This window comes from Aspergillus eucalypticola, assembly GCF_003184535.1.
Source record: "Aspergillus eucalypticola CBS 122712 chromosome Unknown BO83scaffold_40, whole genome shotgun sequence".
In the NCBI taxonomy this organism is placed as follows: domain Eukaryota; kingdom Fungi; phylum Ascomycota; class Eurotiomycetes; order Eurotiales; family Aspergillaceae; genus Aspergillus; species Aspergillus eucalypticola.
In genome coordinates this window covers 208,735-222,454 of record NW_020290314.1, presented here as the reverse complement: position 1 = coordinate 222,454, position 13,720 = coordinate 208,735, and the positions used below count along the sequence as shown (strand labels likewise).

At 50.5% G+C, this 13,720-nt stretch overlaps 5 protein-coding genes across 5 annotated transcripts; 4 read left to right on the top strand and 1 right to left on the bottom strand.

Moving 5' to 3' along the window:
- Positions 1-211: 211 nt before the first annotated feature.
- Positions 212-1,423, top strand: BO83DRAFT_403534 (telomere length and silencing 1 family protein; the record flags this gene model as incomplete). Its single annotated transcript, XM_025533628.1, has 3 exons — positions 212-594; positions 665-1,053; positions 1,173-1,423. The coding sequence occupies 3 exons, from the start codon at positions 212-214 to the stop codon at positions 1,421-1,423; spliced, it is 1,023 nt and encodes a 340-aa protein (XP_025382772.1).
- Positions 1,424-1,859: 436 nt separating this feature from the next.
- Positions 1,860-3,592, top strand: BO83DRAFT_371763 (MmgE/PrpD family protein). Its single transcript, XM_025529956.1, has 2 exons — positions 1,860-2,327; positions 2,407-3,592. Exons 1-2 carry the CDS (start codon positions 1,873-1,875, stop codon positions 3,302-3,304), a joined length of 1,353 nt encoding a protein of 450 aa, XP_025382771.1. The 5' UTR covers positions 1,860-1,872; the 3' UTR covers positions 3,305-3,592.
- BO83DRAFT_371760 (MFS transporter) lies at positions 3,567-5,201 on the top strand (the record flags this gene model as incomplete). Its single annotated transcript, XM_025529955.1, has 3 exons — positions 3,567-3,864; positions 3,964-4,497; positions 4,555-5,201. The coding sequence occupies 3 exons, from the start codon at positions 3,567-3,569 to the stop codon at positions 5,199-5,201; spliced, it is 1,479 nt and encodes a 492-aa protein (XP_025382770.1).
- Positions 5,202-7,735: 2,534 nt separating this feature from the next.
- BO83DRAFT_180925 (transient receptor potential ion channel family protein) lies at positions 7,736-10,390 on the top strand. The gene is made up of 2 exons (XM_025526470.1): positions 7,736-9,810; positions 9,871-10,390. Exons 1-2 carry the CDS (start codon positions 7,956-7,958, stop codon positions 10,188-10,190), a joined length of 2,175 nt encoding a protein of 724 aa, XP_025382769.1. The 5' UTR covers positions 7,736-7,955; the 3' UTR covers positions 10,191-10,390.
- Positions 10,391-11,169: 779 nt separating this feature from the next.
- On the bottom strand, positions 11,170-13,309 carry BO83DRAFT_180854 (heterogeneous nuclear ribonucleoprotein HRP1). The gene is made up of 4 exons (XM_025526469.1): positions 12,844-13,309; positions 12,612-12,775; positions 11,474-12,545; positions 11,170-11,422 (listed from the first exon to the last, which is right to left on the bottom strand). Exons 1-4 carry the CDS (start codon positions 12,878-12,880, stop codon positions 11,286-11,288), a joined length of 1,410 nt encoding a protein of 469 aa, XP_025382768.1. The 5' UTR covers positions 12,881-13,309; the 3' UTR covers positions 11,170-11,285.
- Between the last annotated feature and the right edge of the window lie 411 nt (positions 13,310-13,720).

The following is a 13,720-nucleotide window of genomic DNA, read 5'->3' as shown; positions in this document are numbered from 1 at the left end:
TAATCGCGGCGCGGCGGGAAGAGCGCGCCGGACTCTATTATCTACTACTTCTACTACTACTACCGATTGCTCTCCATCTACCGCCATCGCCTCGGTCTTATCTCCTTGTTTCACTGCACAATAATTCCTTTTGACCATTTTCTCCGTATAAATTATCTCTCAGTGCCAAGTGGGATCTTTATCTGTCCCGGGGAATTCAGGGACTTACTTCATGGAGCCAGAAATTGACCCAGCCTCCCTCTTCCGGCCGGGCAAGAGGCGGAAGTTTCAGCGACGCCGGCCAGAGGACAACGACGAGGAATCGCCTTCTGCGACAGAAGATGTTGCTCGTGTTTCAGAATCATCTACACCTCCGTCCTGGCAGGATGCCCCAAGCTCTGTCCCCACAGCAGAGATTCTTCGTTCGCGACGGCTTCAGCGAGCTCGAAAGGGTGGCGTCGAATTCTCCGCCACCTCGCGGCCACCGGCCGGTAAGAATAGTCAAACGGCCATTTCAACCCTGGCGGAGGAGGATCAAGAAAATGAAAGATTGCGAGCAATGTGCGATCGATTCACGACCCATACTGGCCAAACGGTTGATGTTGACAAGCATATGTACGACTCCTCCGTCTCTGTTTCTGTGCTTCGCATGCGCTCCAACTGCAATGGCGACTAACAAGATAAGGATGGATTTTATAGAGTCTGAAATGGCTAAGCGATACCGGCGCGATAATTCAACCGAAGTTGCGATGCATGATACACCTTCGGCGACTGAACCGAAAGCGGCTGCTCTGTCTTCTACTGACCTTCCCCAACGCGAACCGGCGTCTCTTGGGAAACTGCACGAAATTGATCTTGGTCACGAGACTACGTTGCAGAATATTGCCCGTACAGAGGCAGCGACGAAGAGACTCGCTGGGGATAGCGATCAAAGCCCTCCCACCGAGCAGAGCTCCGGGCCCAGGATGGCCCCGGTAAATGGGGACCAGAAGACGTGGCGCAATCGGAAACGACGGACGAGTGAAGACATTGAACGAGATCGACTGGTGGAGGAAGTATTACGGGAAAGTAAATGTGAGTCTTCCATACGATTCTTCAGATTGCACTGGGACCGCGTTGTTTTTTTTTTTTTTTTTTGGGAGTTTTTCTTCCTTATCAAAGTCCTTTGCGCTGACGTATATGTCGATATTAAGTGGATGTCTACGAGGGGCCAGAAGAGGAAGGTGACGAAGCAGTGGGTGAGGATGGGCAAGCGGCCGATGATAGGGTGGCAGAGCAGTTCAGAAGGGACTTTCTCGATGCCATTCAATCCCGGCGTCGTGTTGCGCGAGCAAGGAATACGAAGACAACCAAGCCCGAGGCTCCGCGCGGGCCCAAATTGGGAGGCAGTAGAAGTGCCAGAGCAGCGATGCGGGAGATGCAAGAGAAGTCTACCCGTAAATGAGACATTGAACGTTGACGGAGTTTGTATATATAGAAGTTCCCAAGGAAATACATTTGGGAAGCTAAAAGAATTAAGACGGGGCCAATCAGTATTTTTTTATCTTATCTTTACTTCTCACTAATATGAATCAAGCTCAAGATTCGACGTCTAGTATTTGGGTGGCAAGTAGATTCAGGGACGGGGCCATGACATACATCAGTAATGTATGTACTACTAATAGTAGTAGTATCTCATGGGGGCATCAGTTTGGCTATGTATAGATACTGGTAGATGTATATATTTATTCAACTCCACCCAGAGGAAACGCGGCATCGGTGGAGAATACCAGAACTGGAAAATATCTCCCCTCATCCACCTTCCTCTTTTCCTCCCTCGCCATTTTCCCTTTGCCAATATTTTATTTTCTCTGCAGCTTCATTCCCCCAAATTTGCAATCCTCCAAGCAAACAATGGCTACACAGAAAGCTGCCCAGTGGGCAGCATCCCTATCGTATTCTTCGTTACCTCCGGACGCCCTCCAAGCGGCCATCCGGAGCTTCTACAACTGGGTCGGCTGCACTGTCGGGGGCAGCAATCACCCCGCTGCTTCCATTGCCCGGAACTCTTTGTCCCGCTTCTTCGGGTCTCCCACCTCAACATTGTTAGGTACTAATGGGCTCCAAGCTGATGCGCAGCATGCTGCGTTGATCAATGGAATTGCATCGCATGTCCACGACTATGATGACACGCACTTGGAGACTATCATTCACCCTACCGGGCCTGTTGCGGCAGCTCTTCTAAGCTTTGCGCAGTCACTAGATCGGCCAGTATCTGGGCAAGAATTCCTCACGGCTCTCGCCGCAGGGATAGAATTAGAATGCAAGGCCGGTCTGGCTGTCTGGCCGAGCCACTATGATGTCGGCTGGTATGTCTGCTAGGCTTCTCGCCCCCACGGACCCCTCACCCAAAACAGCCCTGTTTGATGGACTGACACCATTCTTTAGGCACATCACTAGTACTACTGGTTCTATCGGGGCAGCAGTGGCGGTGTCTCGTCTTCTCGAATTGAGCCCAGAGAAGACGGCTCATGCTATCGGTATCGCTGCTACCCAGGTGACTGGTCTTCGTGAGATGTTTGGCTCGCACACCAAGTCCTTTCACCCTGGGCGCGCAGCCCAAAATGGTCTTTTAGCGGCTATACTTGCTGCAGATGGATACACCAGTTCTTTGCAGGCTCTGGAGGCCAAGCGGGGCTGGGTGAAGGTCGTGAGTAACGACGACAAGCTAACGCAGGAAATTGACAGCCTGGAATCCAATGGAACGTGGGAACTTGCGAAGAACGCCTTTAAGCCGTTCCCGTGTGGTATTGTCATACACCCGGTCATTGATGGCTGTGTTTGGCTACATGGTGAGCTGCAACGGCGGGGCCTCAGACTACAAGACATCAAGAGTGTTCATGTCACAGTTCACCCACTGGTCTTGGAGCTAACGGGGAAAACAAAACCTAAAGATGGGCTGGAAGCCAAGTTCAGCGTTTATCACGGCGGTGCGATTGGCTTGATTCACGGAAAGGCAACACCAGCAGAGTATGAAGATGCCGTTGTCACAAATTCGGAAACGATCGAGGTACGAGACAAGTTTGTGGCAACGGCGGCAGAGAATATCCGAGCGGATGAATGCCGGATTCTCGTTGAATTTGAAGCCCCGGGGGTCCAGATAGAGAAGCATGTACACCATGCAGTTGGCAGTATCGACGCCCCCATGACCGACAGCCAGCTCACGGAGAAGTTCATTGGCCAGTGTAGTTCAGTTCTTGGCCCAAAACAGGCCATGATAATCAGCGATTGGTGCTGGAACTTGGAAACCAAGGATGACATCCGGCAGATTGGACAGTTCCTATAGGCTATCAAAGCCGCATCTGGGGATAGCGGAGAATCATCCTCCGCGGAGAAAATGCGGGGAAAGACGGTTCCCGTCTTGTAGGAGATAACAATGTGTGATCATATAGCCATTTTCCGTTAACTTTGTACAAATGTGCGGGGAACGATGTCAAGAGCCTCGGAATGGTTTTGCTCATAAAGGCGATGGAAACCTGGAACGGAGAGCACGATTGAGGAGACAGCGATCTGTATCTACTATCTAGACAGCCAACAATCTAGCAACCATGAGCAACCGAACAGGGGATGCGGTCGAGAATCCTGACGTAAAGGCAGACATCTCAGAATTGAAGTATGTGAAGGGCAATGCCCCTGGGATTGCTGACCCGACTTTCAGCATAGAGGATGAGAACCGCGTCTACCGCAAACTCGACTGGAATCTGATGCCCCTGGTCTTCGTCCTATATAGTCTTTCGGTCCTTGACCGCTCGAATCTGGGAAATGCGAAGATCGCAGGCATGGAAGATGACATAGACTTGAGTGGGAGGCGGTATGATTGGCTTGCCACTGCTTTCTATATAGCCTGTGAGTTATGAACCTTACCTAGACCATCAATTGCCTCTTGCAGCGACTTCAGAAGCCTGCTTGATCTTGGTTAGAGCATCTCCTAACAAGCGCAATCAGATATTCTGTCGCAATGGACGACAATCGGGTGGAAAGCGTTCCCACCACACCGGTGGGTAGGTGTCACTGTGTTCCTATGGGGGTTTGTCTCGACTATTCAGTCAGCATGTACAAACTGGGCCGGCCTGATGGTCTGCCGAGTCTTTCTGGGAATAATCGAGGCGATGTATGGGCCAGGGGTGCCCTTGTATCTCTCCTACTTTTATCCGCGTGAGAAACTGGGCCTCCGGACTGGCATATTCTTGTCAGGAGCCGCTCTAGCGAATGCATATGGGAGTGCTCTGGCGTATGGAATTTCCCAAGCCAAAGGGTCAATCGGACCATGGAGAATCCTATTCATCGTGGAAGGTGTGCCGTCATGCCTTCTGGCCATAGTTGCTTGGTTTTGTCTGCCCGATTCACCCAAGACAGCAAGATTTCTAGATGAACGGGAGCAAGAAATCGCGGTTGCACTCTCCTTACGACAACCTGGGGATCGAGAAACCCAGGGTTTGCAATTGAAGCAAGTGCTGGGATCCTTGCTTGATTATACGAGTAAGTACCCAAAGGCACCGGTCCTCCTGTGCCCCCTCTTCTGATGCATCCAAATAGGCTACCCCCCGGCACTAATGTACTTTGGATGCAATGTCTGCTTCGCCTCACTCCCATTATTCGTGCCGACCATCATCTCTGAAATGGGGGCTTTCACGACCATCCAATCAAACGGTCTCAGCGCTCCTCCATATGTCCTTTGCTGGATAGCCATTGTCACCAGTGCATTTCTATCGGATCGCGTCAACTTGCGCGGGCCCTTCATCGTGGGTGGCGCACTCATAGCTGCCATCGGATACATTGTGCTAGCTACGCAGACCACGGTGGCAGTCAGGTACTTTGGCCTGTTCCTGGCGACCCAGGTCTTTGTGTCCGTGGCTCTCATTCTCACATGGGTTGGTAACACACACGCCACGGACTCCAAGCGCGCTGGAGCCTTTGCTATCCTGGCTACTGGCGGCCAATGCGGTCCGATTTTGGGAACGAACGTCTTCCCTGATAGCGACAAGCCATACTACCGCAAGGGGATGTGGATCTCGTGCGGCGCATGCCTGATTGTTGTGGTTATGGGATGCTGGCAGATGTATCTGCTATGGCGGGCGAATCGGCATCTGGATAGGGAGTCTGAGCAAAATGGGGGCAATTTGAGTGGGGACCAATCCGAGGGGAAGAATGAAGCTGACAGGCCATTCCGGTATATTTTATGAAGTAATCGGATGGGGGTCTATTTTGAGTAGGAAGGATTACTACACAGGCGCACCTTGCAGATTTTATCAACCATGGACCTGTGTATTCAAGTATGTACCTGATTGACGAAGTGGAAACTTGTGGGATAGTAATGTAAGGAAGAGTATACGTATTCATATTAGAAGGCATCTTGATGTCGTGGATTGTTTCCTAGAACCATGGTCCAGGCAATGGATCCGCCGGGGGAGGGGAGGTGGAACTCATTCCTTAGACGTCGAGACCGACCATGGACTCGGTCTGGAAGGGCCGTGAGCTTTGAAGAATGGGAAAGCTGAAGTATGGGATCGAGCCGACAAAACGCAGAGTGTGGAATGTGGAGTCGGGGACCTGCTCCAAGACCATGGATAAGAAGACCAACATGTGATACTTGAGCTTGACGACCTTCTGTCTGTCTTGTGCCTACATTTAGAGATACATACTAGGATTATGTATCAATTCGACCAGTAAAAGAATAAAAAACGGTTTGGACCGTAAGCACAACAATACGCAGGCGGCCATCAGGAGGCTACTAGATATCACTCATTTCATTTACTCTCCTCTAACTCTCACTCTCACTCAAAAGAGTGACGGAGTCCTAATTCCCGCCCCACTACTGCGTGGCTTCGGCAGAGGATTGGGCCACACGATTTGGCCCATGATGGAGCCATTTTCGCCCTGACCCCCCCAACGAGGCAGGACGTTTGCCAACCGCGTCTAATTCTTTACTAGTTCTAGATGTTTGAGACTCCTCCCGTGTGAGCGAAGTGACGTGGGAGAAAGAAAGAGGAAAAAAAAATAGTGGAGTCCAGGTTGAAAGTTTGACGGTTATCTGTCCATGACAATGGGCTCCATGAAGAGAAAGCTAAACGATGATCGACCTTGCGAACATACTATCAACTGCTGACAGGAAGGGGAATACTTGGTTACTGATTGCACTGCTGACGGATGTTGGCAGGGTAGGGTAGGGCAGGGCAGGGCAGAGAGGGCCGCCAAGTCACTTCCCACGACCCCCACCAGGCAGCTTACCGACCAAGACTCAATTCATGGTGTGTAGGCGAGATGGTACGTCTGGAGTAGAATGAAGTAATTATACCAGGGCCATCCTTGCAATTTTATTTCGGGAAACTGGGAGATGAGAATAGTAACTTGAATAATCAACACGGACGGGAAGGTTGAAGGTCAAGCTTCTATCGGCTGGTCACTAACCACTAACTAGTCTACTCCGTAGTTGTTAGTTAAAAACAGGTCATTTCCCCCCCCCTTCCTTGACCCATGATCTTTTGAGTTTGGAATCTTCACTAGGCAGGCCACTCCAAGTGCATAGAAAGTATAAGAAAAGTAGCGCAGACAGACAAAGAGAGAGAGAGAGACAATCAGTCAACTAGCCTATGTTAGTACAAGATTTTCATCGTATCTTTGCTATGAATAGTTCGAGTCTCCATTTTCAAGTTTCACAACGAGACCGACTTCATGTATCGTGACTGGGTTTTGTGCCAGGACGGTGGCGCCGGGAAAAATAGAAAAAGACGATCGAGCCCAGAAACAAGACGACTAGCTTCATTAGCGGCAAGTCCAGACTGGCCCCAGCCGCCCGTCCCTGACCAACCAGCTGCTCTTCTGGGGCGGGGGACCTGATTACATGCCCAATGAGAAGCTCGCATGGGGCAAGTTTCGAGACACTCAGGGGCAACTTAGTACTCCCACTGTTTGTGTATGGTCAGAGTCTCGAACCACCTGCCGGGCCAATGGTCGTTAGCCAACAATAATACCCAATAACATTACTACTAACCTGGTACCTGACAGGAGGAAGTAGTACTACTGAGTGGTGGTAACGCAGAGTACGGGCTGTAAGTCGCAGGTAACTTTAGAAGAGAGAGAGAAAGAGAGAAACGAGACAGGCAGCTACTCTACTATCCATCCCATCTCATCTTTCCTTTCACACATCACTTCCCCTCCCTCTCTTCTCTTCCCCCCTCCTCCACCCCATTATCCTCGGAGTCTGGTTGTCTCCATCCAACATTCGTTCTGCATGGTTCTTTCTTTCTTCCCTTTTCGTCGCTCATCCGTCGGTTTGATCTGTTAGCCAGCATCTGTCCCTTTCGCGCGTTTCCACTCCTTACTCACAACCCTATCACTCACTTTCTCTGCCTAGCCGCGCGCTCTCCTCAACCCGCCACCACCCCTTTTCTTCAGTCTCAAGAGTTGAGCGCCTATCCTCTTATCTCGTGCTGGCAAACAATCAGTTTGCCCACAAGACTCTCTTTTTCTCAAACCTCTCTGCCCCCCGCTTCATGAATCGTGGTCTCCTGCCTCCACTCCCTTAACGTTTGCGACGGACAGCGAGTGACACAAGTCAGTGAGAGGGTGTGGGTGCGGCCCTCACACTTTTTGGAACGGCATCCCCTCTCGTGGCTTGCTTGGATATCTTGTATTGCGGTTCTGCACACTCTTTCGAGCATCTGTTTGCAGCTTCAACAGTTTGATTCACCTTCTCTAAGCGATTTCATTCTACACAGGTTGATCCTGTCAACAATCTCCGTATCATCAGGCGAGCCTAGTTGCTGCTTGATCTTGATCGGCGATTCAATCTTGCGCCAAAAATATACCCTTATAATCGTCGCCAATCTTTCGAAAAAGAACTCTCCCTTACCTGCATAACCCCCTGTGAAGACTTTCTTGATGCTGGCACCTTGAACATTCACAGCCTTGAGTAACAACATCCATCACTTGTCAATATGCGGATCATTCCTTCTTTTTCAACCCTTACGGCGCTGGGTCTCCTGGCCACTCGAGCCCTCGCTGCCGATACCCTCACCACCAATGGTCTGACAACTTGTATGTCAGACTCGGCTATCCAAATCGACAAACTATCCGTTACCTACACCCGTTCTACTAGAGAAATCGTCTTCGATGTTTCCGGCACCAATGGGGTAGAACAGAATGTCACTGCCATTCTGACCATCTATGCCTACGGCAACCAACTGTACTCTGAAACTTTCGACCCGTGCAGCAGCAAATACTACGTGGAGCAACTCTGTCCCGTTGCTGCCGGTAGCTTCTCCGCTACTGGCACCCAGACCTTACCTGAATCGATCGCTAGTGAAATCCCTTCCCTCGCCTTCACCATCCCAGACTTGGATGGCCAAGTGAAGCTTCAATTGCTGTCCAAGACCGACAATGACGAGCTGGCATGCATCCAATCGGAATTAACCAATGGCAATTCTATGCAGATTGCGGGTGTATCCTATGCTGCTGCTGGTGTGGCTGGTGCGGCATTGGCCGTGAGCGGGCTGTCAGCTCTGGGTGCTGTTGGCCACCCTGGTGCTGTCTCGTCTAGTCCCAGCTTCGGTGATGTTGTGAGTTGGTTTCATACTATGGCCACTAATGGAATGCTCAGTGTCAGCTACCCGACGGTGTACCGCAGCTTTTCGAAGAACTTTGCCTTTAGCACGGGCTTGATTCCTTGGGGTCAGATGCAGGAGTCCATCGATAACTTCCGAAAGTCGACCGGCGGAAATCTCACCGACAATAGCTACCAGTATCTTCTAAATGCCACGCTCGTGTACTCTGACGGCACGACAACTAGTTCCAAATCGAAGCGAGGACTGGATCTGGTTACAGGCTTGGCTAACCTAGCTGCGCGCGAGGTCTCGACCTCGTATAGCAGCAATACCACTTCGTCGTCTAACAGCACCAGCGATGACAGCAGTAGTTTCGAACATTTCGTCTCCGGTATTGAGGCCTATGCCGAACAGCTCACCATCCCTCAAGCCAATACCTTCATGACTGTTCTGCTCATTTTTGCTATCCTAATTGCCGCTATCGCCGTTGGTATCTTGCTGCTCAAGGTCATCCTCGAAGTCTGGGCTCTCTACGGCTCTTTCCCGGACAAACTTACCAACTTCCGCAAAGACTACTGGGGTCTCCTGGGTCGGACAATTACCAACTTGATTTTGCTGCTGTACGGCGTTTGGGTGATCTGGTGTGTCTATCAGCTCAGCAGTGGGGATTCATGGGCGGCGAAGCTCTTGGCTGCTGTGGCGCTCACAGTTTTCACGGCTGTGTTATTGTACTTTGGTCTGAAGATCATGTTCGTGGCTCGAAAGTACAAGAAGGCCGAAGGCGATGCGTCCCATTTGTACGACAACGACGAAACCTGGCGCAAGTACAGTCTTTTCTACGACAACTACAAAAAGGACTACTGGTGGGCTTTCGTCCCTGCCATTGTATACATGTTTGCCAAGGGTTGCGTTATCGCTGCTGGAGATGGTCATGGACTTGCCCAAAGCGCTGGTCAACTCATCGTGGAGGCTCTCATGCTCACTCTTCTGCTGTGGAACCGTCCTTACGTTGCCAAGTCTAGCCAGTGGATCAACATTTCAGTCCAAGTGGTTCGTGTCTTGTCAATCGCGTGTGTGTTGATCTTCGTCGACGAGCTGGGACTTTCGGAAACGACCAAAACTGTTACCGGCATTGTCCTCATTGCTATTCAGTCGGGACTGAGTGGTATCTTGGCCATTCTCATTGCCACCAACGCCATCATCCTCTGCATTCGCGAAAACCCTCATGCTAAACGGAAGAGGGAAGCTAGTAAGTGATCTAGTACACCGGGTTTGACACACTTTGCGTTGCTGACTGTTGTGTTTTCAGACAAAATGAATCGTGACCTCGACGATCTGACCCCTCTTGACGCCCGTGAATCTCTGCTCATGGAGCATCCTCCACGCAAGGATTTCGCTGAAATGAGCAAGTTTAACTTTACCGGTCCTTATGAACCTTACCGGGATCAACATGATTCGAAATCGCGACACAGCCCTACAGGTAGCACGGATCGGTTGGTTGATTCAAGCTATCCTCTTGAAGACATCAATGGTCGAAGTATAAGTCGAGAAAGCCGCCGAAGCCATGACAGCCATGAAAACCCCGAAAAGCACCATGCCACGACCCCGGGCTATGGGTTCGCTTACTGAAGCCCGTTTGCGCTGGATGGCACTTGACGACGTACCAATATTTTCTTTTCTCGACCCAATATTCATCTTACATATTGAACATAGAATTTTTGTGTCAGGCAAATTTGACGAATTTAGCGTATTGATTTGGTTGATGGTGGATCTTGGTTTTCATTGCAATTTTGTTACGCCGCTCCTTTTTCCCTCTCTGACTCTCCTACTACCCTTTGTCTGCTTTTCTGTTCTGTCCCATCTGATTCCCACCTTGCCATTACCATTCATACCTAGTTCTAGCTTTCAGGCTCTCTTGTAGATTGGCGCTCATAGGGGATTGCTCCTACGCATTGTCTTGACCCCGTTCTTGTGGATAGCCTGCGGGGAAATACTGCGTTGACAGGACGCCCAAGCTACACTCTCTGCTCACACACTCAGCCGGATTTGAGGGTGCTGAGACCTACATCTTGTACTAGAAAGATAGAACTCCAAATTGAAAGCATTCAATTTTAAATATACTCATCCCTAATCATGATCATAGCAATTGCAAAACCCGAACTGGATGGATGGTGAAGGTCATCTAATATCTGGGAAAACTTGGTTTTGACTACGTAAGTCCTGCAGCTACGTTGCGATGAGCGCAGGATACGGCTTGCAGTTTGGAAAACGAGAACAGTGATTTTGGTTTTCGAACTGAAAAGTTGACATAAGAAGTACTGAGGGTAACGCCAATTTGGATTATATGCAACAACACCGACTCTTGGTTTTTCTGGTTCGATTCGAAACCTTCCGCCGAGGAGACTCCAGACTTCAACAGGGGGTAGGTAAAAAGCAGCCATGAGAGGGAAAATGAATGAAAGCATCACTCGGAAAGTTACATTAGACATCATCAATGATGGCAGGACGTCGCCTCCCCTCACCAACCGTTGTATTGGTCATACTATGAGTATGAGATAAGATAGATCCATCCCCCCATTGTTATGAAAGGCAGCAGCAGTTGCAATAGGGGAGGCGGGAAAACTTGATGGGAGGAGGACCAAAACCATGACAGTAACAAGAGAACGGAAAGAGACGACAGCAGAACGATACACCTATTCGCACACACAAAAGAAAGATACCGGCTTATCCCCGGGCATAGGGATGGAAGCCGCGGTGTCCTCCTCGTCCACCTCCACGATAATTGGCGCCTGGCTTGCCAGCGTTCTTGGGTCCTGTGGGAGCGTTCGCTGGGGCAGCGCTTTGAGGTTGCGGAGTGGGTCCTGCATCTGGGTCAGCTAGCGGAAAGGCAGACATCTATAATCATCACATACCGCGTCCCATGCTTCCAGCGCGATTCATGGCCTGGGGTCCAGTAGGAATGTTAGGCTGGGGCACTTCATCGTACATGCCTTCCCACGAAGTGGGCCCGCCCTGCTGGTACGGCGAAAAGGCCCGGTTTTCCATGGCTCGGCGTACCTGCTGCTGCTCATACTTTTGCTGTTCAAAAGCAATTTGTTCCTGGGCGTTATAACCAGGCCCTCCTCGAGGACCAGTGAAGTTCCCATTTCCATTAGCACTGCCTGGTGTTCCTCCACCATTACCACTACCACCACCACCACCTCCTCCTCCTCCCATAGCATTTCCCATTTGGGCCGGCATGCCCCCAACGTTGCTGCCCTGCCCTTGGCTCTGCATCTGCTGCATCTGTTGCATTTGCTGCATCATAGCGGGGTTCATCATGTTCGGCATGGCTTGAGGAGTTGCGCTCTGCGAAGGAGGACTGAGACTGCCTTGAGGCTGATTGTTGCCCATCTGCATCTGTTGCATCTGCTTCATTTGTTGCATTTGCTGCATCATGGCAGGGTTCATTCCACCCATTCCCATTCCGCCCATTCCCTGACCCTGAGCGGCGGCGACAGCCATCTGCTGTTGCATCAGAGCAAAATACTGCTGCATCCTTTGCCAGTACTGTGCCATCATTTGTGGTGTTAATCCACCAGCCATGTTGGCCTGTCCCGGTGCACCCGCTTGCTGCTGGGAACCATCACCCCCCATTTGACCACCCTCTCGGAAAGCGTCCCTGCCGCGGCGGAACCTGCGGTCTTCCTCATCACGCAAGTTGCCTCTTGGCTGAGCTTTCTTGACCTCTATGGGCTTCCCGCAAATCTCCAAGGGGCCCGACAGAGCGGCTTCCACGGCAGCCTCGCTATCGAAGGTCACAAATCCGAAGCCACGGGGACGACCAGTATCCTTGTCGATCATCAGGGTGGCATCGATGACGCGGCCAAATTGAGCAAAGAACTCTTTGAAATCATGTTCGTTGGCCTCTTGGCTGACGCCACCAACAAAGATCTTGCTAGTCTTCTCTTGCTCGTCACGCGGGATCGCACGCTTAGGATCGATCTGTCATTCAAACATAAGCTTATAATTCGACAATGGTCTGCATGTTGGGATGAAAGAGATTCTTACAATCTTCCCATCTAGGTAGTGCTCCTTGACCATGACAGTGTTCACTGTCTTCGGATCTCTGAAAGTCAAGAACCCAAAACCTCTAGAGCGACCAGTAGCACTGTCTCGCATCACAGTGCATTCCTGTACCTCTCCAAATTGAGAAAAGTAGTCCTTCAGAGATTCTAGGTCATTGTGTTAGACACGCTGTACTTGATTGGAATAGAACTGGTAGTCTGTGGGAAATACATACGATCCGTAGTCTCCCAATTCAAACCCCCGATGAACATTTTCCTAACTCATACCAATATCAGCAAAGGAGGCCACGCCACGAGGGCTTGAAGAAAGCAGACAACGCAAAAGTAAACGTATAAAAAAAATTTAAGAAAAAAAAAGAATAGAGACACGAAAAACGAGAACATAATCTTGATATCAGAGGCGGGCATAAGTAGTAGACAGCTGGACAGGAGCTGAGACTTTGCTGCTGGGAGGCGGGGGGGGCTGATGGCCCATGCTTTTGAAAGAAACAGGCACTTGTTTGGGGAGGCTAATTGTGAATGCTATTAAGCTGATCCTGAAGTTCCGGTCTCCCTAATATGGGGGTATCTAACTCCCTGCGTTGATCGAGTAGTGTCTGTTGCGCGAAGGGCATAGGTTGTTCTTGAGCAAAGTCAATCATTGGACTGATTGTAGTGACAGCCCGTGCATGTGCTTCAGGTTTCCTTGAAACGGGCCGACTTCCGAGTTTTGTATACACCGACCGGGGTGGCCAGAGGGCGGCTGGCTAATGAGGACAGAGATATCTCTAGTCATTCGACCACTGGTTTACGGGGCGACCCAGTGGATAATAAAAGGCCAGGCGAGATGTATCCCACGACAGAAGAAGTGCGCGTGAGTGACAAAAGAACCACGGGTTGGAGCATGGCAGGCGGATTAAGTCAACTTTCTTTTCTTTTTGTTCTTGTTTCCCTGGACCAAGGATCCTCTGCCAGTCTGTCTAATCATGTCCGAAGCTAGGTAATCTGATCGACATTGCCCAACCAGACAGCCAAGGCTGTTATTCCTTGCTGTGCACTATCAAGCTATATCGACAAGAAGCTATATAGTATCGGCTGTACTATAGTCGCTCG

Bases quoted from the DNA above. Each gene is read 5' to 3' on its own strand.
- BO83DRAFT_180925 (XM_025526470.1), top strand. From the start codon at position 7,956: ATGCGGATCATTCCTTCTTTTTCAACCCTTACGGCGCTGGGTCTCCTG. The intron at 9,811-9,870 runs GTAAGTGATCTA...TTGTGTTTTCAG, and splicing joins TAAACGGAAGAGGGAAGCTA to ACAAAATGAATCGTGACCTC.
- BO83DRAFT_180854 (XM_025526469.1), bottom strand. From the start codon at position 12,880: ATGTTCATCGGGGGTTTGAATTGGGAGACTACGGATC. The intron at 12,776-12,843 runs GTATGTATTTCC...ACAATGACCTAG, and splicing joins GAATTGGGAGACTACGGATC to AATCTCTGAAGGACTACTTT. The intron at 12,546-12,611 runs GTAAGAATCTCT...TTTGAATGACAG, and splicing joins ACTACCTAGATGGGAAGATT to ATCGATCCTAAGCGTGCGAT.
- BO83DRAFT_371763 (XM_025529956.1), top strand. From the start codon at position 1,873: ATGGCTACACAGAAAGCTGCCCAGTGGGCAGCATCCCTATCGTATTCT. The intron at 2,328-2,406 runs GTATGTCTGCTA...ACCATTCTTTAG, and splicing joins AGCCACTATGATGTCGGCTG to GCACATCACTAGTACTACTG.